At 41.1% G+C, this 26,632-nt stretch overlaps 2 protein-coding genes and 1 long non-coding RNA gene across 12 annotated transcripts in view; 2 read left to right on the top strand and 1 right to left on the bottom strand.

Annotated features, from left to right (window-relative positions):
• Positions 1-14,986, top strand: part of LOC100878281 (uncharacterized) — a 159,411-nt gene extending 144,425 nt beyond the window's left edge. For 4 of the 5 annotated variants that reach the window (XM_003699823.3, XM_076530342.1, XM_012290347.2 and 1 more), the window contains 7 exons: positions 7,612-7,800; positions 9,858-10,013; positions 10,379-10,596; positions 10,982-11,108; positions 11,529-12,190; positions 12,439-12,737; positions 12,846-14,986. In XM_003699823.3, coding sequence (XP_003699871.1) covers positions 7,612-7,800; positions 9,858-10,013; positions 10,379-10,596; positions 10,982-11,108; positions 11,529-12,190; positions 12,439-12,737; positions 12,846-14,020 — 2,826 coding nt within the window. In that variant the 3' untranslated portion in view covers positions 14,021-14,986. The remainder of the gene's footprint in view (positions 1-7,611; positions 7,801-9,857; positions 10,014-10,378; positions 10,597-10,981; positions 11,109-11,528; positions 12,191-12,438; positions 12,738-12,845) is intronic. The other variant, XM_076530341.1, reaches the window with a different exon arrangement.
• LOC143264238 (uncharacterized) lies at positions 14,437-16,949 on the bottom strand. The gene is made up of 2 exons (XR_013037793.1): positions 16,808-16,949; positions 14,437-16,697 (listed from the first exon to the last, which is right to left on the bottom strand). It is a non-coding gene; the product is annotated as an uncharacterized LOC143264238 (long non-coding RNA).
• LOC100879061 (serine/threonine-protein phosphatase 4 regulatory subunit 4) lies at positions 15,135-26,510 on the top strand. 6 transcript variants are annotated; one of them, XM_012290323.2, is made up of 17 exons: positions 15,135-15,575; positions 15,636-15,715; positions 17,239-17,489; positions 17,602-17,675; positions 17,991-18,097; positions 18,284-18,513; positions 18,641-18,763; positions 18,829-18,938; positions 19,022-19,213; positions 19,285-19,443; positions 19,521-19,703; positions 19,788-20,234; positions 20,304-20,424; positions 20,496-20,538; positions 20,630-20,649; positions 20,729-20,774; positions 21,414-26,510. In XM_012290323.2, the coding sequence occupies exons 1-17, from the start codon at positions 15,513-15,515 to the stop codon at positions 22,222-22,224; spliced, it is 3,060 nt and encodes a 1,019-aa protein (XP_012145713.1). In that variant the 5' UTR covers positions 15,135-15,512; the 3' UTR covers positions 22,225-26,510. The 6 variants fall into 6 exon arrangements, with proteins under 6 accessions (XP_012145713.1, XP_076386459.1, XP_076386460.1 ...); XM_076530344.1 differs by having other exon boundaries at positions 21,024-26,510; XM_012290311.2 differs by lacking the exons at positions 15,135-15,575; positions 15,636-15,715 and adding an exon at positions 15,810-16,591 and having other exon boundaries at positions 21,024-26,510.
• The last annotated feature ends 122 nt before the right edge of the window (positions 26,511-26,632 follow it).

Here is a 26,632-nt window from a genome sequence, read left to right as displayed (position 1 = left end):
AGATACATTGATCATTTTATTGCTTAATTTACTTCTCGTGCACAGTAGCGCTGTGGGAAGGATTTCAAAGCATTTCATCCAAACCGATTACAACAGGAATTTTATCGTAACGATGATTATCCTAGTAATGATGACTAGATAGGTAGATAGGAGTAACGATAATCTAGATTAGATCTGGGTGTGGTCGATAGTGGCGAATGTTTCATCCACGTGGATATTCGCATAAAGGGACAATCGTGTATTGCTTAGAATAATCATCGTACAAATGCCTCTATACCAAATTAGAAAATTTAAGTCGTATACTCGCAGACACTTTAGATGGTCGTTTAAAAGGCGACAGTCAAGATTAATATACGTGCGTGCGGAAGCGGAGTATCGTGGATCGTAACGACAGGATTAAGTTGGAGCATAGAAAGGAATTTGCTCGAGTTTTTCCGAAGAGCGTTCTCTTTATTTTCACGTTCGACCATGACGTTACGTATATATCTTGTGTCGGTTGCAACGAGATTGCCGTGGAATTATCGTCCACGGTGGATACGCGGCGTTTCGTAATCCCATCGGTAGTCGACGTTATATCCTCGCGTTTCTTGCAACGTGCCTCGCTGCTCTCGAGAACGAGCTTATGCACGCCTATACATCGTACGTAATGCACGTTGCATTCCTCGACATTCGTACGCGCGTTATGCATTCCTCGTGGATTTGACCTCGATGCCGCGTTATTAATGCCCATTACGTTATATAAACGAACCGCCACGACCACCGTTCGAAGGCGCGAGCGAGAGGACGAAGGAGGATCTCGCAGATGGTTTCGCGAAGAAGGAGGAACTCGGTAGATATGTTGTTGGAGCGAAACGGATTGCTCCTTTATTAATCGACTTCACGACCCGTGTTCCAATGCCGCGGCGGCATCGCAGGAACGCGTAGATTTGTTTCTGTTGATATCGATTCCGTTGAATGTAAATCTACGAGCGCGTTGCGCGACGCTGCGTAAATCAACCGCCACAGGAAGCGGATTTTGTAACTTCTCGAGACAGGTGTTCTTCGTTGCGTCAGAACGCGGCAATTTGTCCCCCGTGTACGCGTAACGTACTCCTGCGATATCGAGACGCCGATGAAAAAACGAGATGAAGAAAGAAGTGTAGGGACTCTGTCGTGCCCTCGAGGCTTGTTCCATTCGCCGAGCGCGATTGCTGCAATCGGTATAAAAATTCTGCCGTTTAAGTGCTCGCTATTATTGTTCTTTACGCGTCGATTTATCTTCTTCTCGTAACACAAGAGGCTGAATAATTTTGGATAAATCTCTTTATTCCGTATACTCGATTTAAACAAATTGTCGAGAAATTTCATTCTCTACGTTGAAAGTTCAAAAGTTATCGACTGACATTAATAATCACTGGATAACGAACTATTATGTCTAGTGACAGCTTTGGGAACGAGATTCTCTTCATTGTACTACTTCTTACCTCCGTACAACACAGTTTCGCGTAACATTAGAAATCTGATCGTTGAATTACCTCTATTCGCAACTTAAAATGTAAGTAGAATATAGTTCAGTGGATCTTTCTACAATTTCACTCGGTTGCCGAGTGAACTTGTCTTCCGCTGTTTGATATAAAAGTTTTGAAGGGAAAAGAAAAATTTCATCGAACGAAACGGAGAAAGATCGTTCGCCGAGGTAAACGCCACCCTCCAGGGTCCTACTTCGATTTCTTCGAAAGAAAGTTCGACGGAAGAGAAGGCGGTGAACCTGTTCCTCCGGTCACAGCGACGATCCATTGAAAGCGGCGAGCTAACGGGCAAGGAACACGAGGATACACACACCAACCTCCGAGGAGGATTACGAAACGTCGCGTCGGTTATCCACGAGCGACGATAATTCCTCGTCGCGTCTACCCACATTCGCCTTTCGCCGTTCCGCTCGTGACGCGGCAAAAGAAGAATTCACCATAGAGAAGTTCAAACGAGCGTGGCACCGCGAACGGACCAACGAGCGCCTCATCCAGCTCGTTACCGGGTCAAATTAGCCGGTTAACGTTGTTCGCCGCCGTAGGTGGACCCTTCTCTATTCAGATTAGCCACCGGCCACGCGTCTTTTCCTAGCATGAACGTGCTTATGTTTCACGGCTAATAATATCGATCGGTAAGAAAAGTCAGCGTAGGTGTCGTAGAAGAATCTCGAAATGGTCCTCGTCCAAAAGAAACAATGACTTCGAATCGGTGATAAAGTTGTCAAGTTTTTGGCAAGCTCCGATTTTCTACCGAAAGGTCGACAAATTCCGATTCACGATGAATACAGAAGGTTCCAGTTATTGTCCCGTACAGGCAGCCCATGCAGCACTTCACGAGAGACATCGTTGCATCCGCGTCCGTAATTCTTATCGCGGAATCGTGTTAATCAGAGCTCGTCGAGAGGTCGGAGAGCAAGGGTCAGCTCGATCGAGACATATTTACCGAGCAGTGCAGAGGCGTAAGCGGTGTCCATCAAGAAATAACTCGAACACGCTCCGAGTCGCGAGGTCGATGCTTCGAGCGAGAGCCTAACGGTAGATACGTTTAGGTACGTACGCTGCCAGATACACGTTCTCTCCGCTGTATACACCGTATCCGTGGATATTTCAGGCACCGGTGGACGTGTGTATGTCGTATACGAGAGAGGAGCACGGGGGAGGCGAGCAAAAAGGTTGGCGAACACGCGCGAATCTCCGCGACCTTTCTCTTCCATTCACCGCGTTCGAACAATTTCCAAGCCGCTAGCACGTTCTCGCCGACTAATTAAATGATTGATCGCCTCGACCGGCAAATTATCTTACGGCTGGCCGACAAATTAACCGGCCCTCGCTCGTGGTTTTTCCTCGGGTTCGCGAGCTCGTTCGTTCGCTTATTAGGGCCCTTTCGCGCCAGAAGAATCGTGTTTCGCGAATCCAGCTGAATCATCGCGTGATGAGGATTCGTGATATGTACGAAAGAGAGTCACGAAGAAAGGATGGGATATGTTTCGTACTAGATCCGATAGCGGACTTACAGATCTAGTTACAGATAGTTAAAGGATAAGCTCGACAATGGAACGCGTCGTTCGGCATACGTAAAATTGCCACGTTTCATCGTGCATACCCTTCGGATCGCTCGACTATCTGCCATAGTTCTGCGCATCGATAGTAATTACATCCACGGATCAACGGAGAAGCAGTGTTCTTACAAAAAGTGGCTCTTCACGGTTCGGATTCTTCCCATTGTGAGGTGGACCTCGATCGTAGATCCAGCAAAGGTGGTATGCTCGCTCGAAAATTCTCGTCGATTGTGCAAATACCATCGGAGTTCCACGCGAAATGGGATTTCTACGCCTGGAGCCAGAAAGCTCGATTTACGAGTCGAGATTCCTCTCGAATAGAAAGAAAAGGCGGCGATGCACGCTATGCTAATTAATAACAGTTGAGCTCCAAGTGTCCAGGATTATCCCTTCACCTGGAACGAATCGAGTGGTTCCTTCTCTTTCCGTCGTTCTCGAGGACCCATCGTCGCTCCTTTTGTAAAACCTCCTTAATATGCGAGGAAGAGCACGGACTCGACGAGTCGCATCGACAACGAGGACCCGTATGCGTGTCTCGGATCTACCCCTCGTTTTGAAAAGCCACCCTGAAAGAAGGAATCTCTTGGGTTACCCGATCACACCCCTCTCGTCTCGGGGATTTAAGAGAAATCCCTTTGAGCTTCGGAGCGAACCACTCGAGCGACCGTCTCCGAGTATTTATTTCGCTGATCTCGAGCCGTGATTCGAGCATTCGGAACCTTTTGTGTCCGGGCAGCCACGAGGGCCACGAAACTGTGGCGTCCAGGCTTTTCGACGATCTTTCTTCTCGTTCCTTTTAACCGGAGGAAGGTGATACGATTTCTTCGAATTCCCTCTCGTACTCTTTGCTTTTGTTTATGGGTCGAGGGAGGTCCGAATACGCGATAGAGACGATGATTAATTCCAGTTTGAATGATTGATCGTTCCTAGAGTTTCAGACTCGGATAAATTAGCGACTCTAGTTGTAGAATTTGAACACGGTTTCGTGTTATGTACAAGGTTGGCAATTTAATAATTATAGGATCAGGTACGCAACGCTTTATCGCAATTACACACGCTATAATTTACAAAGTTTTTTTTAACGACTGTCGAAGGAAAGCTGCTATTATTTCGCTTCATTTTTCATGTAGAGAACGCGTGATAAAAAAAGTGTTAATTTGTTCCGTACCTCTGATGTTAAAGTATAATGGCGCCGATAAAAACAAGGAATTCCTATCTTTCACTCGGAACAGCCAGTGAACAGGTTTAGGGTTTTTCACAGCGTTCGATGGGGCTGTCTATGATTTGTTGTCTGCAAATTGATGAAAGATTCAATTAGGTTGTTAAAGCGACGACGGTCTGTAATGACCTGTGAGAAAAATGTCTGGGAACTGGAATGCGTCCTACGTTCGAGATTCTTATTTTAATTTTAGTTTACGTTAACGTCGAAGCAACTTTTTACCGTCGTTTTACAACAATTTTGTCACGAGATTATCTGCGCAACGGTTTCAGGACCAATAAAATATATCATACAGAAATTGTTCGCATAGTCGCTAATACTATTTTAATCGATCGTACACGCTCCCATAAACGTTTACCAGCTCGATCTACCTAATTGAACAAGATAACACATGTCGTGAACAGAAAGTAGCCACGTTTTTCCTGCACCGTTTTCATCGTCGAGAAAACACTCGGTTTGTGAAACGCCGGTCCTACAGTGTTCGTGACTCGATAACGATTATCGGGCACCGATCGAACGTATATAAAGGCAACGAAACAACGTCGCGGCGTTCCATGTTTTCGATCTGTGTTCCTAGGAATATAATCGACATGGCGCGGTGAAAGTGTGCGAAAAGGGGCCCAGAAACGGTGCCGGGATAAGAATGCCGCGTAAAAGTACGTGTCGTTTGAACAATGACGATGGGAAACGGAACGAAAGAAAACGAGCCATGGAGAGGGGACGACAACGAAGGTATTTATCGAACGTGGCCACGAAGAATGCCGATACGTCGACGAGTCGGCGTCAAACTGCGAAAATTATACCGTGAAAGAGAAAACCGAGTAATGAACGTCGAACGAGGCAATTATCGCGAAATCGGCGCCGGAGAGAATGCACGGAGAGAATCGATGTCGCCGATCTCGATGATGCATGAATACTATCGAAAATTTCATTCCGCGAGAAATCTTCGTCTTTGTTTATAGAATTTTATTTAAAAAAAAATGTTACTTGATAGTCTCAAAATAACTCAGCTTTATATGACTTGTTCAATTATTTATTTGCGCAATGATTGTTTGTGGATAATAAACCTCTCTCGAGAAAGTTATTTGTCTAAAAACTAAGCAATAACTCGTATTAAAAAAAACGTTGAAGATCGATGTTTCCTTGAGATCATTGACTCCAGCAGCAAGTGAAAGCGGAAAGGAAAGATCATCTGCCATAAAATAAAAAACTTTCTCGAGTAATGCTAATCGATAAGTTAAGAAATAGAAGAAAGAGATAGGTAATTGGAGGATTCCGTCATCTAGGCGTACAAGGTAGCCAGATGACACACGAGCCAACCTCCTCTGTCAGGGTGAACTTCCGTTGGACCGGGCTGTGATTCATTGTGCGCTAAAGATGTATCGCTAGGAGTAGCTCGCGCGAAATCGCGTTCAGTCTGGCAGCTTCGAGTCGTGCAACCGGTCGTCGTCACGCTTTTGCTCTTCACCAGAAGGTGTTAAGCGAGCGTCGAACCGCGCGTGCATTTTCTCGCGGTGCGTCGCGAATGAACGACGTTCGCGCGTCGAAATGTTCATTAAATACGTGGACGTGTTAGTGGACGAGGGATACGCGTCGGATTCGTCGGCTGTAGGTATACATTCTGCTTCTTCGACTTTTTCGCGCCTGACTACTCTTCGAACTTTGTGGACATTATCACCCTACGCTTCGAATAGACATTCAGATTATTAAACAAAATTATTTATTTGTATTTGAGCTCTTGTTCTGAAGTTTGGAAAGTGCAAGTGGGTGTAACGATTTAACACTAAAACTACCAAGCCGGTCAAATGACCGCTCCGCAAGTTTCTTATTAAAAGGTATACATTTTGTTGAAGTACATTTCTTGAAATCGGAATTGATTTTCATCAAGATAAAGAATAAATGTGTGTACTAATTTATGTTTCATCGTTTGTTTATTCAATTTTTAACTTCATTTTTAATTTCAAATTAAGTACGCATTGTATGCCGGTTGGTTTAGTGTTAATCCTTCGAAGTGACACTGTTCTTGACTTTAGATGTTTTATAGAAATGTCTGTAGTTAGACATTCATTGTTATTAATCTACTGATGAGTAAATCTAGAATTAACCATTTAAATGAACGGGGATGTGCTTAGACAACATAATCATTTTGATATTCGTGTTAAACGTCACACGACACGTTACATCAAGTCAGTTCGATAAACCGAAAAAAAAATCAGTATCTGTTCTGTATACACATTCGATTATGATAATCGATCCGATTGTTACACGATCGATCACCGGATAATCCAGAGCGGAGACAAATTTAGGCTCGTTAAGGGGGCTCATCGTAAGTCCCGTAAGGATTGACAAAGATTTAGATACGTTGTTCGATCGAGTCTCGATACCAAATCGGATTCGTGCGGTGCGATCGACGGCTTATGAGAGAAGTGGTACGCTTTCGTCATGAAAGCAGCCGATTTGTGTGGGTGGTTCGATACCAGCGAGTGGTACAGCGTGAAAGCACGGTCGCATTTTAATTGAAAATTTCGTAGCGCACGTGGGAGCGAACGATAAACGGAGCGGCGTGAAAACGTTGGCGCGTGTTGAACCCTTGGCGAAGAAAAGGAGCAACACATCCGGGGAAAGAAGTGCAAATCACTGGGATATTTCCGTCGATGTATCACGTTGTTTAAAAACGAAACACGACCAAATTTATCATTGTTTTCGTTGCGTCGAACCGAAATAAGGATCGCCGTAGATAATTATTTACTCGAGACTGCATCTCCTTTTGGTTGCCGTGGGTGGAGCATTCCGGAGGAGTAAAATGTAGTATCGATTAAGCAATGAATCAACCGCGTGACCACGGTAGGATGGTTAATCGATGACTAGTCGAATTTACATAACTCGCCTAGATGTATCGCGAATAACAATTATTTGGATCGTTCAGGGCTGAAAACGAAGCCGAGTTCCGATCCCATTACCGCTCGCCGATGCAATATCGATTTTCACGCGTCGTTTGCAAAGGAAACGTTCCCAGTTTCTCAATTGCTTCCTTTTCCTACTTTCACAAACGCGAATTCTGCATTATCGTAATTGCCGTTCGCGAACGCTGGAATTGCGTAAAAAGTCATCGATTCGTTGGAAGGCGTGGTCGCGGTGAAACGAAAGCGCGCTATTTTTTGTTACCCGGATCATTCGACAGAAGATATTTCTCACCGTTCATTGTCGAATTAAAAAAAACTAAACGAATACGTGAAAGTTCGAACAGATTAAAAAGATATATCGTACACGTTTTATTCGTTTTAACGTTAAAATCTTGATTTAACGAAAGGTTCTAACGTTTCAGGTCCAGAGGCTGGCCGAATACGAAAGGTACTTGGGCCAAGAGGCACGAAACCTGGTGGAGAACGGAAACGGAAGCGTCGGAAGTGGCGCCGTTCTCCAGCGCGGTCAACTGGAAGGTGACCTTCATCGAATCCAGGAACTATTTCCTGGCGACAACCTCCGGCTACACGAACGAGATGTCCTCACTACGGTACTTTCATTTTTCGTCTCGTTATTTCGCGTAGAAAAATGTTCGCGAACGCACTTCCGCTGCGACTCAAGTTTGCGCGGAAAGAGAGAGGCAGACGTTGCACGATGAGTTTCAATGGTTCTCACGAGACTTTACTGCATTTTTTTCCTGGCACTCGTGGAAAGCTCGTTCATACACCAGACACGATGCTTTCCCACGCGTCTCATGGGACATTCTACCATGACAATGTCTGCTATGTTATTTGTGTAGATTATATTAAGCGGGAAGTGTGTTGCGCTTTTTGATCCGCACGATAAATTAGCTCGTTCAAGTTTTAAGGGCGACAGCGTGCAATTTCGTTCGAAGAAAAAAAGAGAAATTTTCATCTTCGCGTTAGTGGACGCGTATTTTTAGATGCTAGCGAAAGAAAATGTTTGAAATCTGCTTTTAATAATGATGACTTAGCGTTGGCAAGTCGTGACTCAAATACTGTATTTAATACTTTCGTAAACTCGTCGATGGAAATTTTCACTCATCGTAGATCCCTGTAGGATCTATATTGACAGAGATCTAAATCTAGATCTGTGGATCATCGTATTTTAAAACACCTAAATCTCTCGGTGCTTTGATCTCTGTGTCAGATACTTACATCTTTGGATCTCTACACTTCTCTAAATTTCCGATAACTCCCTACGTCCCTATCCCTAGAATAGATCCGTACTTCGTAGTCCAATTCGATCTACGATCCTTTCAAATTATCATTCCAGTTGCAGGAGGCGAATCGACAGTAATTTCTAAATTTACTCAAAATCCTGTGCAGGCATCATTCGTCGACTTTTTATTCGTCTTCCCACGTGATCGGTTAGCATACCGGGCGTGAAGAGTAAGATATTGTCAAGAGTAGTTTCTTAGTCGTCGCAGAGATTGTTTGTCGCACGCATTCCGAGCCGCGTGCTCGCGTTTCTCAATGCTCGAGTCGCATTATGCACGCAGCAGTCGAGCGTGTTCCCGCGAACGATGATGGAACGTTTCCTCGAATCGCGAAGAATCATCGCGAGTCAGCGGCGCGTTACCTTGATTTCTACAACGTTCATTAACATACGATAACGTAAAGAAACACGGCGTTTCTTTGAACGTGAGAGTCTGTTTGGCTCGGGACAACGTTGAGTTACGTTGTGAATCTCACTTGGAAGAGAGCAACGGGGACCGTACGTCGAGATTTCGTAAGAAAAAGGATTACGAGGTAGAGAAGTTTCGATCTTAAGCCGAAGTCCCAGTCTGTCTTGTCAAAGAGAAGTATGTTAATCAATCCGTCTTCTCGGTTTGTAATTTCGTGTACCCGTCGTACGTGTCTTGGATCCCTTTGATATATTTCGTTGTTATTTGTCAGACGTAGCTCGATGTGAACGGACGAGGATACGCGAAAGAATACCTCGTGACTTTTGTATAATTGATCGAAGTTTCATTGGGAAATTTTTAAACTTTGTAAAAAACGCAGAATAAAATAGTACTATATATAGAGGATATTGAACGTTTTTATTGCAGTAATATTTGAAGAGTTTAAAGAACTCTGACTCGTTTAATGAAATTGCTCCGAATAGCCATCCAGCTACCAGTTTCGTTTGACTGGCTAGGTTCAAGTACAAGTTTCATTAACGAGTTAGCTAGCTACCAGTAGTTGCTCGTGAAAATTTCGAACGGGTTTTATGCGAGACGATGCCTCACTGTCGGCGGATTGAGTCGGTGAAATAATGCTGTTAAGTCAGCCGAAAGTTAATGCGGCTTGGCACGTTGCCGTCCGGTTATTAGCCGCCTGCTGCGAGGATGATAATAATTTATGTCCTAGATCCGAGCATCAAAATTGGTCGTTACTTTGTTGACCCTTGAGCACGTTAACTGGATAGAAGCGTAGCTCGAGCCAACCGAACGATAATTTAATGCTAATCTCTTCTCAAGGTTCCCAATAGCGACGATGTTCTCCGCTCGATTTCCAATAGCGAATCTCTGCGTGATGTTTCGCACTTTTTTTATCGTTATTATTCTAGGACGTTGAACAGTGTAATTTCTACGTGTTACAGAAGATGAAGAGTCTGATTCGAAAGAGGAACGGCGGAAATCCAGGAAGGCTGACGAGAGTGCTGTCGCAAAAGTCGTTGAACGTGTCTAGCAACTCTCCGGCTCCAAAATCTCCGCCTAGAACCTTCCTCCTGGAAACTCCAGTTCAATTCACCACGGTAAGTGAATAGAACAATGTGCACTTATCGTAAACATCATTGTCTGCGTCCAAATAATTCGCATTGTTACATATTGTAATATTCGGCGGAGTTGAAAGGAAAGATTAACGAGGATATTATAAATAAAGCATTGTTTCTAAAATTGAAAGCCTAAACATTAGAGAAACTGTTTCTAATTATGTTTCTAAATTGTTCCTCGAGTCGAGAGATGAACGATAGTTGAAACGATAGAATACGTGATTCCATTCATGGAAAGAAATAGACGAATATAGTAATCTTGGTATAAGAATGTCCATTGCACCATTTGCTTCAAACTCAAGATCGGAATCTTCCCAGCGAAACTAATAATATTTCTCGGTTTTCAGGGTGTACAGTCGCAGGACAGACACCTCTTTCTGTTCTCCGATTTGTTACTCATAGCAAAGGCTCGAAGCGGTGGTAATTACAAACTGAAGCAGTCCGTGAGAATGAGCGAGCTATGGCTAACGGCCGGACATATAGAAGACGTGGCCGAAACGAGTAAATCTCAGGAGACCAGCTTCGTCCTCGGCTGGCCGACGACGAACGTCGTCGCCACTTTTATGTAAGTTCCTAATCTCTCCTTCTCGTGAGTAATACTGCAATCAACTCTTTATAGAGTCTACACTCCTTCTAGAACTTAAACTCCGTTTAGAACCGAGGATCCTCCTAAGGTTCTTTCCAGGACCTAGACTTTCTAGGCTTTTCTAAGACTTGGGTTCCCTAGAATCTAGACTTCCAGCAATATACTTTCAGATCATAAATTTCCCTCTACTTTCTAAGTTCTTAGATCCTACATTCCCTCTCTAAAGCTTTCCCTAGCTCCCAGCTCTCCTTAGACCACAAGCTCTCTCTAGGTGTTAGACTGTCGAAATTACGTTTTGCCGAGGATTGCGATGCTCGATTAGGCATTGTTGTATCGCATCACATCGTTTTCTTTTTGTTCCCAGGACTGCTGCAGCTAGGGATCTTTGGTGGGGACGTCTGACCGAGCTGGTACGAGAGGAGAGTATGAAGGAGCCACCGGACACGAACATTCAAGTCGTGTATCACGACAGTGACACGAACACGGAATACGTAAGTGCGCCTCCTCTCCGTCGCCGTGCACCAGAGAGATACACGCGGTCACGCCTTCACGGTCCATTCTTCGCACAGGGAGTTCGATCGGTTGACCTTCCTGAAGTAGCATTCCTCTTCAAAGATGCCCCGTTCATATATATGTACATCATTGACGTCAACGGGCGTGGATGAGTGGATCGTTCCTCACTAAAAGGAGCCTTCTCTATCTTTGGCTCTTTATCGACGCGGTTCCCTCGGTCGACGCGGTCATTATCGACCAAGGCAGCTCTCGTTGCACTTAAATAACCAGTCCGTTTCGACGTTGCTGGTTAAACGAGTCTCGAGTGTCTTTTCGTTAACTTGACCGAACGTGTATCTCCTCTGAAGTGCCATGTGCCTGTACCCGAATGTAGGCTACATTCTTTTCCGTGTTTGCAGTGCAAGACTATAATGGTTGGATCCGAAATGACGGCGGCAGCTTGCGTCAATTTAGCCACGCGATTGTTGGACCTGCAAGGACCGTTTCAACTGTGGGCTAGAACGTCCGCGGACGAGGCACCGTATCCGTTGATAGGTCACGAGAGACCTTTCGCCGTGAAATTATCCAATCTGCGGCATACGCTATCCGCGGAAGAGGGTTTCGATTTGGAACATTGCAACAAGAGTGGCCACGACACCTGTCACTTCATCCTCAGGCCTGTACCGAAGTCACCGGTCAAGAAGAACAAGTCCAAGATCACCGGATTGCTGAGGAGATCCCTGTCGTTGAACCCCAGTCTGTTTGGAGTCAACTTGTCCAAACTGGACGAGAACGGACTACCTAAACCCGTGTTAGTGATGCTGCAGCAACTGTTTGCCAAAGGGCCATTCACGCAGGGAATCTTCCGAAAATCTGGGAACGTGAGAATCGTCAGAGAACTGAGAGATCAGATCGAGTCTACCGGTGATCCCAGTTGTTTGGAGGATGCTCCTATTATCGCGGTGGCAGCTTTGCTCAAGGAATTCTTGAGGCATCTGCCGGATCCCCTTCTCACTTCTCACCTGCTTCCACTGTGGATGGACAGCTTAGACACGCCAAATCCTGTCCAAACTATTAAGAAGTAAGTTTATTAAAGAGAATGTTCAATTAAAAGAAGGAATAACTTTCTGGACATCAAATTTGTCTAAACATCGTTATCAAGTCTATTTTCATTTATGAAGTCTATTTTTTTTTTCAAGTCTTCCATAACAGAGCTGTTTGGATTAAATCAATGTTCCGAAAGTCATTCGCCCTTCTCGTAAAGAACAAACGCCTTTATTATTTCTATAAATAGTACACGATTATTAAACGATCGATGGTATGTTCCAGTATTTTAGATAGACTACCCAAAGCGAATTACACTCTTCTGTCGCACCTGATATGCGTGCTGCATCACGTGGCACGCAGGTCGAAGCACAACTTCATGTGTGCCAGTAATCTCGGTATCTGTTGCGGGCCGAGTTTACTTTGGTCGCCAAATCCTTCGGTCGATCAGGGCAAAGTAATTCCTACATTGACAGAGATGCTAATTCGTCATTGCGAGGTTCTTTTCGGCGAGGGTGTCACGCAATTGTTCGGCGAAGAACGCAGCGATAGCGGAGCCGAAGAGAGTACCGATAGCCTTCACTGTGAGTACCTTGCTCCTCTTCGTCGATTTCGATTTAGTCCGAAAATCGAACGTATCACTCGTACGAGATCGTTCTGTGTATTTTATTGAAAATATTATCTCGTTGCAGCAGGTGGGCTTTCCCTGGACAGCCTGGACCTGACGGAACCACCTCGCAAAGACCACATGTCTCTTTCGAGAGACTCCGGTCTGACACTGTCGGATTGTCAGCTGTTCATTCCAGAATCTCCGGTGGGCTCCGAGGATTCTGCCGTGAACGCTTCGACGACGAGCTTCGATAAGTCGCTCGTCAAGGAGGACAAGTCCACCAGCAAGTCGTACATTCGCGTCTACGGTGGTTGGGAAGAGAGAATAAACGGTTACACCGCGACCAATCATCACGCGAACAGTATCGAGCACGGCTTCAGGGAAGAGAAGAACGGTATTGGTTACCCGAATCCAAATTTTCAGAGGCAAGACTGGCTGAGAGCTCAGCTGAAGAGGACACCTCGAACGAAGCTCGACGAACACGATCATCGCAAGGACAGGTTCGACGAGAAAGACATCTACAGCAGGGAATACCTCAGGCAGGACTCGATGAAGGAAAACGTGGAGAATTGTAAGGACATTTACAGGAACTCGCAGCTGGACATCACGCGAGATCTCAGGTCGGAGTACGAGAGAGCGACGCAACAGGATATCTGTACGGAACGGGTCTCGATTCATAATTCGGAACAGGATCTGGCGGGCGACTCGTCTCTGTCCAGCGACCGATACGAGTTCAAGAAGGAACGCTTCAACGAGTTCAAAAAGGTCAAGTCGGAAATGTATGTTAATCGGGAATCTCCTGTCTCGCAGAACGGTAGCTACCACTCGGGCAGCGATCTGTACGAGTTCAAGAAAGTGAAGAGCGAGATATACGTGAACAAAGAGTCGACGCGCACGGAGAGATACGAATCTGAAAGTAGTATCTATGGTAATAGGGAGAGAACGAACGAGATGTACAGCGCAAGAGAGAGAAACGATCTGTACTCGTTCAAGCAAGCCGAGGCGATCGATTTGTACGGCGACGAGGACGAGGACGAGGAGAGAACTTGGCCGGATACACCGCCACCGCTTCCTCCACGACTGAGGCATCTGCCACCGGTGCACATGAATCTGGAAGACAGACACAAAGTGGCCGGAAGGTCAAGGTCTCTGCCGCCGCCGCCTCCTTATCGTCCACCTCCTCAACCTCGTGCTTCGGTTACCACGAGACATCTAGGATACGGAAGATCCGTCGTTGATGACGAGAGTTACGTTTAAAACAAGGTGCCACGAAACGAATGTGTCCGCGCGCCTTCGACGAAATCAAAGAACCGATAAGTCGCAGGTTCGAGGTCATCGTGTGTACGCGTTGGCTCGCGTACACGCGTGGTCTCGTTACGACTGAAACTAGTCCAAAACTGGGAACGCACGTGCGATATATCAGCAACAATATATAGCGACATGTAGAGTATCTAATTACGTCGTCAACGAGGAACGTTATGACCCAACAAATCCGAGGAGAGAAATTTATATAAAAGAAAAATAATTGTACGCGTAAAATAGTAAAGTCAAGGAAAACGCTATTCGTTGTTGGTGATTCTCTTTAGCGATAAATTTGACTGTTATATAGTGATTCAGGGTGCTTCCACGAGCCTTAATTATTAGGTTTCTTTTCTTCCCTTTTTTCTAATTAGACGTTCATATAGAATTATTATTGTTAAGTATATAGACTGTAGCGGACAAGACTTATGTCGAAATGATATTATTCGTAATCGTTTTCTTACGCGGGAAATATTTGTAAAAATGATACAATGTAACGTGTGTAAACTGCGCGTCGAACCGATACGATGAAAAAAAAGATCTCCGTGGACATTCGAGGAAAAATGTTGCAGTGTAACGAAGTCGTTTAGCATTCAATATTCGCGGAACGAATAACCTATAATAAAATGCAAATTTGATTGCAACCACGCCGAGAAAAGGGAGATATTCGTTTCCATTCGTTGTCTCCCGCGTCATCTTTAAATACGTTCACGTAGCCAAGCGCACATCTCTCAATCGAAATGTCTCGGAATTTCAAGATCGTTCCACGTTCGAAGACTCGTTTCGAGCAACAAAACAGCGTCAACTGCCCCCATCGCGTTTTATCAAGTTCCCCTCTCCATTCTCTGTATATTCGTATTTCATTTCCTTTATAATTTCTATCAGGAAATTGGTACATCGTGGAATAAACATGACAATTAATAACTCGTCTTCTCTCTCTTTTTCTCTCTCTTTCTCTGTTAATTATAATCTTTCTCTCATTTTTTTTTTAAGTTCGCAAACATAAATCGTAAAGTGCTTCGTACGCGGATGCAAACAGGCGATTATCTTGATTGTATAAGGTGTACGCAGAAGTTGTCAGTGTGTTTTAACCACATTCAAACTTTTCGTTTTTTGTATATATCAATGTACACTGTAATCTTTTATATCGCTAAACGTATATGATATACTATGCAATGCCGGTAAGGTATGTATACTTATCTATATAAATTATACGACATGCTATGAAAGTAAATATATTTCGTATTTTATACAGTTGCGTGTGTTCGATTATCTTAATGTTTGTTCTCCCATGTAGTATACCAATGACCACTTCTGACAAATCAAATCGCAAACGATCGTGTTTTCATTACCGTTCGAACGTAACCTGAACACGCGCTCCTTTTCCTGCTAAATTATTTCAAATGCATGGGGTTACATACGCGCGTCTCTACCATAAAATGCGAGCAAAATGTTTATGGACTACGAGGAGTTCGCCAGCCTTCAGCTAGATAAACCTATACCCGATATAAGAGTACGTAATATTGTAAGTTTCTCGAATCGATCGACACTTGAACAAAAAATATATCCTTAGGACGAAGAGCAGTTAAAAAAGCACAGTCTAGATCCTAACTTGGAGAAAAGGCCCATAGACAGGGCACTTCATCTTCTGACGTAAGTAATCTGAAATACATGTCGCTTCCGCTGAAAGTGAAAATTCAGCTTTTATAAGATCGACGTTATCCTTGAAGTTCTGTAATCATAGCAATTTCGCGCAATGATGCCTCGATAAACCACCGTATCGAGCCTTCAATGAAACTACGTAATTCCGCTCGATTATCGTATTCAGGCTGTGTAACGTAATCAATTAATTTTGTATAACGCTAAATGATGACTGTGCCAACAAAAATGGTTTTCGTGCGATGCTTGTAGCTTTATACGTGCTATTGTGCTCCGGCCACAGATCCTTTGTTGAGCGCTGAGTACATAGTAGATTGTCACGCGTTTATAAACCTGTTCAGAGTCATTAGCGAGATTTTACTGCTATGTTAATATTCATCGGATATGCGCATACTGAAGTGCAAACAGTATTCCTTTTTAGAAATGTGCAAACGACGCTCCATAGCTTGATATGCATCATCGAACGAGAATCGCAAAATGACTACATCGATTCATCGGATTACACAACATCGGCTACCGATCAACGCATCACTCTATTGTATTACGCGCGAGACAGCATTACGTGTTTTCATCAGCAGCGCACGTAGGTCGCGCTCGGATTATTTCGGTTAGATTCGGGTATGCTCGACACCTCGTACGCTAAGTCAGATATAATCGATACCTTGGAGTCAGAGCCCAGTTTAGTTGTCATCTACGTTCCGTCGTGTTGTTTTTCTTGCGTTTAAGTGCGTCATGAGAGTGCGTACGCGTGTATCGTCATTCGTGTAAAAGATCGATTGGTGTATTGGCCGTTTCCTCGTATTATCGTTGAATAAGATGCGCCTTGAAAATGTTGCAAGAAGAAGCTCTGTTCAAGAGCGCATCCCCTCAGTAAGTAGTTTAGAGGAGATAGTTTTCAGTTAGAAAATCATGCGCTCGTAATCGCGGCCCCGCTCTTCTTGCCCGTTTCATTTTCGTACGAACTCGTGCATGGTTTCTAAAAATAACGCAGCGTCGTTCAAGAGGTGTACTGTCCTATCATCTAAGAGTCGCTAATTATAGTCTTTTAAAGAACAGACACTCGTAAAAAAATGACATTATACGTACGAGTAATTCGCGAGTACTTAGCTAAGACTGTGATTAGGCATTGTACAGTTCTTCGATGTAGGTTACTCCGAAAATTAACTGTATCATCGAATGTCTCTTTCTTCTATCGTTTCTTATAATTCGATCGCGATATTAATTATTAATATCGAATTTATGAAGCGTTAAAATCACAGTACTGCACGTAACTTTCCGTATATAAACAGTATGTCAGTGAAAACATTGTCACATGCTTCAAAAGGACATGTTACATAAAGATCTTGTCCTTGGAGGATGCATACATTTGAAAATAACGCGAGAGTGACGAAATTATCCGTAGAAAATTAATGTCGTGACATTTCATTCCAAGTAAATTGAATAAAATACTTTTATTTTTTTAATAACAAATTAGTTTGCCGAGTGTAATCTTGCTCTTATGTTTATAATGTTTTCAGGAAAGGCGATGAAATTCAAAAACTTAATTTTATACAAACATTACCAAACCTCTTGGCCTCAGACACAGAATCATGTATGACTCGTGTGATACCAAAAGTACAGCAGTCCTTGTCCACTGCATCCACAGAATTTCACATTGCGGCTTCATCCACGTTCAAAACGATATTAGAGCAGAAACTTGTCAGCCATAATGTCTTCAGTCGAACATTCCTCCAAAGTATCTTAAATTCGCTTGAAAAGCGTGATCCAGGTAAAGTAATTTTTTCCACTTGTAAGTTAGAATTGCTAGCTAAGCCTGTATCTACATTTTCATGCATTTGGTGTTATTCTACATAATTAAACATGTATATATACATTTAAAGTTATCTGTCATGCATGGCTGGAGACCTTACTGGATGTGATAGAGTTACTGCCGGTAGAAGTCATAAGAAAGCAGGTTTGTATAGATGATCTTAGAAATTGATATTCAGAAAACATCATATAGAAGGGCAAATAGGTTGTCATCTCATGTAGCACACGTGTAATTTCATAATACTTAAATTATAGTAGATCAGTAATAAAGTTGACTTGTTTTTGTTGTTCTGCGCTAGACTAAGCATCAAGTACTCTATCAGAAATCACTTGTTGCAAATGAATCGCTATGTATTTGACATAGCTTTGATGGTACAATCGATTAACAAAATTTAAACATTATTCGAATCTACTATGATAGTAATATCGACCAGATGATAATAAAAATAAAATCATACAGATTCTTCCATTGACTATAAGCAAAGGACAATTGTCACAACCTGTCCACTCCAGGATAACGTGCAGCACAATATTAGGAAAGATTTGTACAAGATTTGAATCTGCTCTGTGAGTATGTTTCATCTTATCAGAAGTATTATCAATTTGCTTTACTAGGGGGGTACCAGTTGAATAATATTTTTGAGGAATTAAATATACAAAATTTTAATAGCGTGCAAACTATATATATCCAAAAAAGATAATTTTATTTTCATAAAGTCGTTAAATAAGTATACGTATTAAAATTGTTGTCAGGATACAGAAGGAAGTTCTACCAATGGTACACTCCCTCTGTCAGGATGTAAATAGTGAAGTACGAGCTAGTATCTGCTTGCAGCTACGTTTTGTTGCTGAAGGCCTTGGTGCTGAGTCTATAAAACCTGCTTTGCTACCATCTCTCGTAGAATTAGCAAATGACGAAGAAATCAATGTAAGATGCGCCTCTGTACATACAATAGCGCATTTGCTACCTCATCTTCAGGAAGGTATGCTTGATGATTAGTTGTGCACTAAAAGCGTTTTGAATTTACTCGTAGTGAATTGCGTCTTAATTACTTTGTATGTACATTTACTTTGAAATCAAAATACAGTCTTTACAATGATCGTTTACAGATTCGATAAAAACTATCATAGTGCCACTTATAAAAAAATTATGTGAAAATTCGATGCGGTCAGACGATAACGTAGTATGTGTTATTGCTCAGGAGTTCGGAAAAATCGTACTTGGCATCGAAAGTAAGATCTTTTAATAATTTGATATTTATATGCGATTACAGTATGATATTCGATCCGTATTTTAGAGTCCTTACAACCTCTGGAGAAAACATGGTTTTTAAAGTACTTTCAGCAACTTGCACAAATGGGTGTTCTTACGAGTATAAAAAAAGAATCCAAACCAAATCTTCCATTTGTAAGTACATATAAATATAAAAGTGAAACCAATATACACGAAGTTTCAAGATAAAGTTCAGTGTACGAATCGCATTGTTTCAGATGAATAGTAATCCTGCTGAAGATGAGAAATATGTGGAATGCAGAAGGTTTTGCGCTTTTAATTTGCCTGCAATGTTTATCTTTGTATCCAATTCTTCAGATGACACGGACGCCTTGCTTCATACATTCACAGCATTAGCCAGTGATCACTATTTCTTGGTTAGGAGAACTGTAGCATGTGGAGTTCATGAAGTAAGAATTTCTATTTCTTTACGCCCTATAGTTGCATAGTATAATATAATTACTTCATTTATAAAATACAGGTGGCCAAGGTATTGGGCCCGCAGAGCGGACGAATAACGACAGACATAATCAAATTATTAAAAGATAATTCTGAAGAAGTTTTGCAAGGTTTAGTTCCTAATCTAGGAGTAACGCTTGATTGTTTAGCCGAAAGTCAAATTATCGGGATAGATAGGGTGGTTTGTATATTTTCTTTCGTCTTATATTCTGCATAATAAATTCCTCTGTACTACATTGCATAATTTATTGAAACCAGGATACCACAGTTATGGAAATAGGTAGAGCATTGTTAAAATGTGAATCGGAAATAGCATCGACACACAATTGGAGATTAGCAGTATTAATGTATTCGCAACTTGAAGTAATACCTAAATACTTTTCAAGTGATTTTATCTATTCATATTTCGTGCCAATGGCTTTTTTCAGAATATTACACGCCGTAAGTTACAAGAACAAGTACTTATATTTAGTAGGCTAAAGAATTCTACACTGGGTAAGCTATTTTATCGCTGTTAATTTTCAGAGGCCAATACCCGTACGTCTCGCTGCAGGAACTTTGTTCCTTTTTCTTTTACGTTACAATACGAAACCTATGCAAAAGGTAGAGCTTCGAATTAAATTATACAGACAGTTGGCTAATAATCCTGATTGTTACGTGAGAATGATGTTCGTTCGTATGATGATAGAGGCCATGGAAATTTTCTCGTCTGTATATTTCAAGGAACACTTTTTTACTGTTTTATTGAACTTGGCAGAAGATAATGTACCTAATATAAGATTGAAAGTAGTTTCTCTGTTACCTCAATTAAAGAGTCAGTTACGGATGCCAACCGATAAGAAATTGTTAACTGCGTTAGAGGCAACTATAAGACATTTAAGAAACAGTGAAAAGGATAGAGATGTGCTTGCCACGTTGTCCGAAGCTTTACAAAAACTGGATGAAGTAGAACTTAAATTTGAAGGTCAAACTGTAAGTAGACGTAAACATAGATTAGACGTATATAACGTGAAGTATTCCTAATAAAATATTTTATTTTAGCCAACCGGTACACTTACAAAACAAGATGCCGAAGATAATAGAAAATTAGAAGAAGAAAAAAGATTGTCAGGAATAGCTATTGGAAAATCTCCACCAGGGAGGGGAGCAACAGCGAAAAGGGGTATGTCTTAATGAATTTCAATAAATAAATGTCACAGCGACATGAAATGTAATTTTAAAATATACTTATAGGTAGTTGGCGTCGGGCAACTATTGATACCGCTGGGAAGTCAGTGTAAGTTACATTTTTGTTGAAATTGTAAATCTTAACCTAAAAAACTTCTCGTCGTACGCACAACTAATTTAACATATTTTATTTTTTTCAGATCGCAGCCGACATCTCAAGGTGAATTCATATCATGTTTCTTGTTGGTACAAGCTTAGAGTTTTAAATTAACAAGTAAAATGAATCGCATATGTTCTAGATCGTGTACCGTCTCCTCGTCAGTCGAGTGAACCATCGAAAGGGAGGTATGCGAACTATGTACTTCTTCATTTACTGTATTTAGAAATGAAAGTAACATTAGCTTTAAACACAATACTAACATCTAATTTAATGATACTAATTTCAATCAGATATAATTGTACAGCTCGTTAAAGCATTCGTAGATGTTTTTGAGACTGACTTACGAGCTAAAATCTAACATTGACATCTTTTTAACTTACTAATAATATTAACAGAAGTCTAATATTAAGTTCTGCACGCTTTACATCTAACAGAATTCAACTAGCACATCCTTGGGAAAGAATAGGGCATACCAACTCAAACATTAACACAACCGATACTACTAACTTTGACAACGGATCGTGCAGTGATTACGTTACGCAAAAGGCGCAGCAAAGCCGTTCGAAATTAGCGTTGCCATTTATACTGTGGCCAGAAACGTGCGAATGCGACTACGCGGAAGACTACGCTTTCCATTCTTGTCCCTCGTCCGCTTACGCGAAGTCTGTCTTCTTGGCGATCATGAGAGAGAACAGGCGAAGGTCGCAGCAAAATTTCCTACTAACCCGAAATTATGCACGCGAGTTTCCTACTAACATAGCCAGCAAGGACACTGCCACTCTCAGAACGTTTCCAGCTCATTATAACCCTTGTTGGCCTTGTAGCTCAATGCCCGAGATACCTGTTATGCTGTCGGACGACGAGTTCCTTGTGGATGCTGGTATCAGAATACCGGCGCAATTCTCTCAGAGCGTTTCCAAGATACCTCATCTTCAAGATCCAGTGTTTGGCAAGAGGAGAACCTCGTTCAATGTGAATCGTGCTGGTGGACGGACAACAAGTATGAGCTTCGACAAAGGCAAGCCCAAGAGAAACTCTTCCGTGGAATACGAGGATTGTATCAAGCGTAAAACGAACGGTGCTGACCAGACGAACAATGTCAGGACTTCGATCGATTGCGAGGATGGTTTAAGTCTCGTGAAGCAGTCTGCTCAACAACTCGATAAGAAGAACCCAGGATATCTTGGGCCAATGATGAGGTCGAGGTTCGGCTTTGGCGTCAATCAGGAAAGACCCATGGACGATAAAATGAAGCGACGAAACTCGTTAATCTTAGAAAAGGACAAGCCTAAAGTCGTGCAGACGAAGTGCATGCTAGACAGGACTAAACGTCACTCCGCGAACTTTAGTTTAAAATTGCTAGACTCGAAAGAGACCAAGCCTAATCTGAAAGAACAACATAGCCTGGAGGTGACCGACTACGCGTCCACGGAACGCCTACGTCGTGCGTTGAGGCGGTATTCAACGTTAGACGTGAATCATAATCAGGGACACAGTAAGATACCATTAAGGAGTTTTGTACGACGTAGTAGAACCGCGCCCGCCACTAGGGCTTCCAGCCCTGTAAGCTCGCAGTTAAGGTACGAGGAGATCGATAAGCTGTGCCGAAAATTCCAAGAGTACCAACTCTATTAAAATACGGTTGCGTGAATGCATTTAAAGCGTCGATTAGACTGAGATGAAAACATCGATCATTCTCTGCATGTCCTGGTTCCAATTTCACATCTAATCTGTTGCTAAGATATTACGTCACAGTCAGGGATAGACTATACGTTTCGTGGGACAAGTTTATTCGTTTCGTTTGTTAACAGTCTCGTTTTAAAGTCGTTCTTGCAGTATTTTAATTGGAGAATTATTCTTCGATGAAAGAGAGGCAGCAGGTATTTTACAAATTTAAAGCAGTTTTACCTACTTTACTGTCTTAACCTATTCTCAAACCGCCTTGTATAGTTTGATGCAATGTAGGCTTCCTTTGGATAAGGATTAGCGTAGGGGGAGAAACATCTCACCAAATTTTCGAACAAGGAGAATTTAGTTTTAAAACTTGTCTCTGTTCAGTAGGATACTCTTTTCCTTACCCTTACCCTTGACTAAAGGAAACCTAAGCTGCACGCAACCGTACATTCTTCGCTTTTTATAACGTATATTAAACGTATACAATTGGCAGAAGAATGTTCGCATGCTAGAGTATTAAAATGACACAGGTATTTAAGTGCTTCATAAATTATACTTACAGTGATCGGCAATAACGAATGAGACTGAGAACACGTCAAATATTATAAGTGGAGGATGTTCCACGAAGTTTACTTTTATCGTGCGTTACGATATTATGCATTTCTTGAACGATCGTATTTGTCGAGACAATTACTTAGGCATCCAGGATTCGAATTAAATTTCCATTTCTTTTAGAAATATGATATTAATAGTCCCACGTTAAAGAGACAGTTTATTTTCGAATAAATTTGCTGTTCGATTGAAGATGCACCGCAATTTTAATGTTTAAAGTTGGAAGACTGTTTTTATTAGACGTATTGAATTTCGTAAGGGTAAAAGAATAAGACTATATTTTGCACTTTATTTTATAGCTGCATAACTAATACGTAATTGGTCTACTATTTATCAAAGTTCACTCACCGATCGAATATATTCTAATAGATGATTATATATAGGAGAAACACACGAGATAAACGAATTTTAGGATTAAATTTATCTTGATAGCCAATTTTAGGTCTAGTCCCGAGTAGTTATTAATCATCCGCAGAAGGCGTTTCTTTTTCTTTATTTGTTCTTTAATCGATACAATACCTGTATTCCGCTTTGTTAGCCGCTCTTATTTTTTAACCAATTCAATCCTTAGAAAACACGTTTTTTAATAGAATCTTTTACCATGTTTTTTTTTCTAACTTTTTAAACGTAGCGTAATATACGAACACAGCCTAGCGTAACACTTATAGCGTGCGGTACTAAGCGTTTTAATTGAACCGTTTCTCATTCCGCGAGAAGCGTGTTAGCCATTATAAATACACTAGCTATCGTAATTTTCGATCGATTTACGAGCATCGACGTTAACCGATTACTTTTTATTCAAAGAACAAACGAAAACAAAGAACCAGTGAATTTACGCGAGAAGCGAAGTAATTTTTGGAGCGCAACTTTAGGGATACTCGATTCCCCGACACACTTCCTCTAACGAAACGTTGAACGATCAACTCTAATCCCTGGAACACTGTCGTGTCTTAAACCCAGAAATATCTACGAAAATATCATACAGTCTTAGAAAAAAGAGAAAATTAATACATATATAACATTGTACATAAGGACTGACCAAAAAAAAGACAATTTAGCGAACGTTTGCGCAGCTAGTTTCAATGAAAATGCTGCAAAATTTATCGTCTTAACATCGTCAGAAGAAATATATACGTATTATGCAGTGTATATTTAAAGAGAGAAAGAGAGAGAGGACACGTATAATATCTTCGCAGAATATTTTCATTGAGCTTCTAAATAGATGTATTTTAGGGTGAAAGGAGAGAAAGAAAGAAAGAATATACAAGACGCTTCGAAGCCAAAGATGAATTCTAACGATATATACGAACAACGTACAAACTCTTAAAGGCATTATGTACTTGTATCATGTACATATATGTTGCGTAAGCTTTACACAGTGCAAGTGCCATTGAACGTACGCGCCTGGGAGATTTCGATGCCTGGAAAAGAAGGAAAAGAAAAGACACGAGAATGCTCTTTGAACGCCCAAAAATACATATATACGTCTATCACGATATCTTCGAAATATGTGATATAGTAGTCCGAATACTTTGATGGCTGTTATCGTATTCATGAGTTTGTAATAATTAATTGCAGTTGCAACATTAATTTTATAGGATAGCCGTATGGAGGTAATATTACATCCGTAACTTTTGTACCATGCAAAATTACCACATTTCGAGGTATAATTTGTGCATTAGTAATAACACGAATATTAACGGTAATAACGTAGAAATTTACATTTTGGTAATTAGCGACGGCAGCTATCAAAGTATGAAAAATATTAAAAGTTCAAAAATCGAGTCATCGTTTCGTTTTTCTTCATCTTTTTATCTTCCACTTTCTCTGGTCATCTTTCCGAGCAGTCACTCGTACATGATTCTTCTTCTTTCTTTTTCTAATAGAAGATTTTAAAAGATCGCTAGTCAATCCAGTTTTCACAAAGTTCGTTTTGTAATTAACGAAAAAGAGGAACAGAATATTCTTTTTTTTCTCTCGCGCTGAACACCAAGAAATAGAACACACACTTTTACGCTTAGAGAATTTAGATGAAACGCAACTTTTACCGATCGATTGTTGCCGCGTTACGATATTAATTATTTTGTTATAATATGTAAGATCGTACGGCTAACGACTTATACACGTAACATAGCGAAGCTTGTTGTATTATTTTTATAGAAAACTTTAGGGTAACATCAATCGTACGATTTCGTGAATCTGATATTTATAGGCCTATCTTTATTTAAATATAAATATCTTCAGTTCATGAACGTAAAAGAATTTTTCGAGTTATCCTTATGGCTTATCTCTTTATGGTTCAGATGTAATTCTCGAGAAAGATAAATAGCTTCTTTTTATACTTGGCTATCTTTATTTTGTGAGCGTCCATAAAATGGATCTCCCATTCTTTGCTTTAACACGCGGTTCTAAAGTGTTGGACACTTGTACTCTTCAAGTAAAATAAAAATAGAAGAATATCGACTGAACTTGAAATCGAAATTAATCAAGAAAGAACAATGGACAATAATAGTAACTACACGAGGATGTCTTTAAGCAAGCAAAGCAAAAAATGGTCCAAACTTACTAACATTTCATTTTTATTAATTGAACTTACAAGTAGAAACGGTTTTTCGAAATCGTATGGTTGTTCGTTCACCAGGCGACGAAACTTCTTTTTTATAGGAAATCTTAGAATATATATATATACATATTACATAGTTATATACATACGTACGTTAAGTATACATGATTTAACGAGATTGAACAAATTGTTAAATATGCAAACTAGGAGCGTCCGTAGAACGAGTTCCATGCGCGGTCCGAGGAAAAGCAAACGAAAATAAAAGTGCGAGAAAAGAGAAGCAAAAAATTAAGAGACGAAGAACGAGCGCGCGTTTAGCGAGGATTAGGAAAAAAGGGATGAACACGAGGAAAGTAAAGTTTCTGAAATATCTTCGCGAAGAACAATAACCGCTTAAATGCTGCTCCTTATTTTTGTACAGGATCTTACCGTGTGCGTGTAAATGTTTCACTTCTGTGCCAGAAAGTAAACGTGTTTGCGAAGAATTATTGCAGAAGAGAGGATGTACACGCGTTATGGCTCTGTAACGAATGTTTCAAGTAATTGTTGAACATATACTCGTTCCTTTGTACACGAAGAAACGAGTAGTTTTATCGCTGACACTGTTATATTATTACAATTATATAAATGCGTATATTACGTATGAGAAAATATGAAAAGAAAAAAAAAAGATAGATTTTTCCTTTATCCTCGATCGTTGCTCGTCGATCAATTATTTTAAACGTTGGCCATGAACGAATTAAAGGGAAGAGAATTCATTATATTAGCTCGTTAGAAAATCTGTGGCCTGTATTTTTCTCGAGAAGGAGTAATCTGTGATGAACAAACAAAAGAGATACATATTTAAACACGAGAACAAATAATACGAATAAAAATACGCGTTCACGCGCACGCGATGAACGATAATTCGTCGAACGATATTTTTTATTACTCTTAACTGTTTCCGTATGGAATACAAGGAATGTAAAACGAAAGGAGAGGGAGAAAGAGAAGTGTATTTTTCTGAGGTATATCTGTAAAACGAAAACAATCTAGTTAAATGTGAAGAGAATAAAGAAACACCACGATCGTAGATTTTATTGGCTCTGTCGATATTATTATTATTATTATGATTATTAATTATTATTAATATTATTATGATTATACATCTATTTTAACATAAGTTATGAACAATAAATCGAACCTTTTTTGTTA

This window comes from Megachile rotundata, chromosome 4, assembly GCF_050947335.1.
Source record: "Megachile rotundata isolate GNS110a chromosome 4, iyMegRotu1, whole genome shotgun sequence".
Taxonomy (NCBI): Eukaryota; Metazoa; Arthropoda; class Insecta; order Hymenoptera; family Megachilidae; genus Megachile; species Megachile rotundata.
This window is presented reverse-complemented; position numbering and strand designations above follow the sequence as displayed.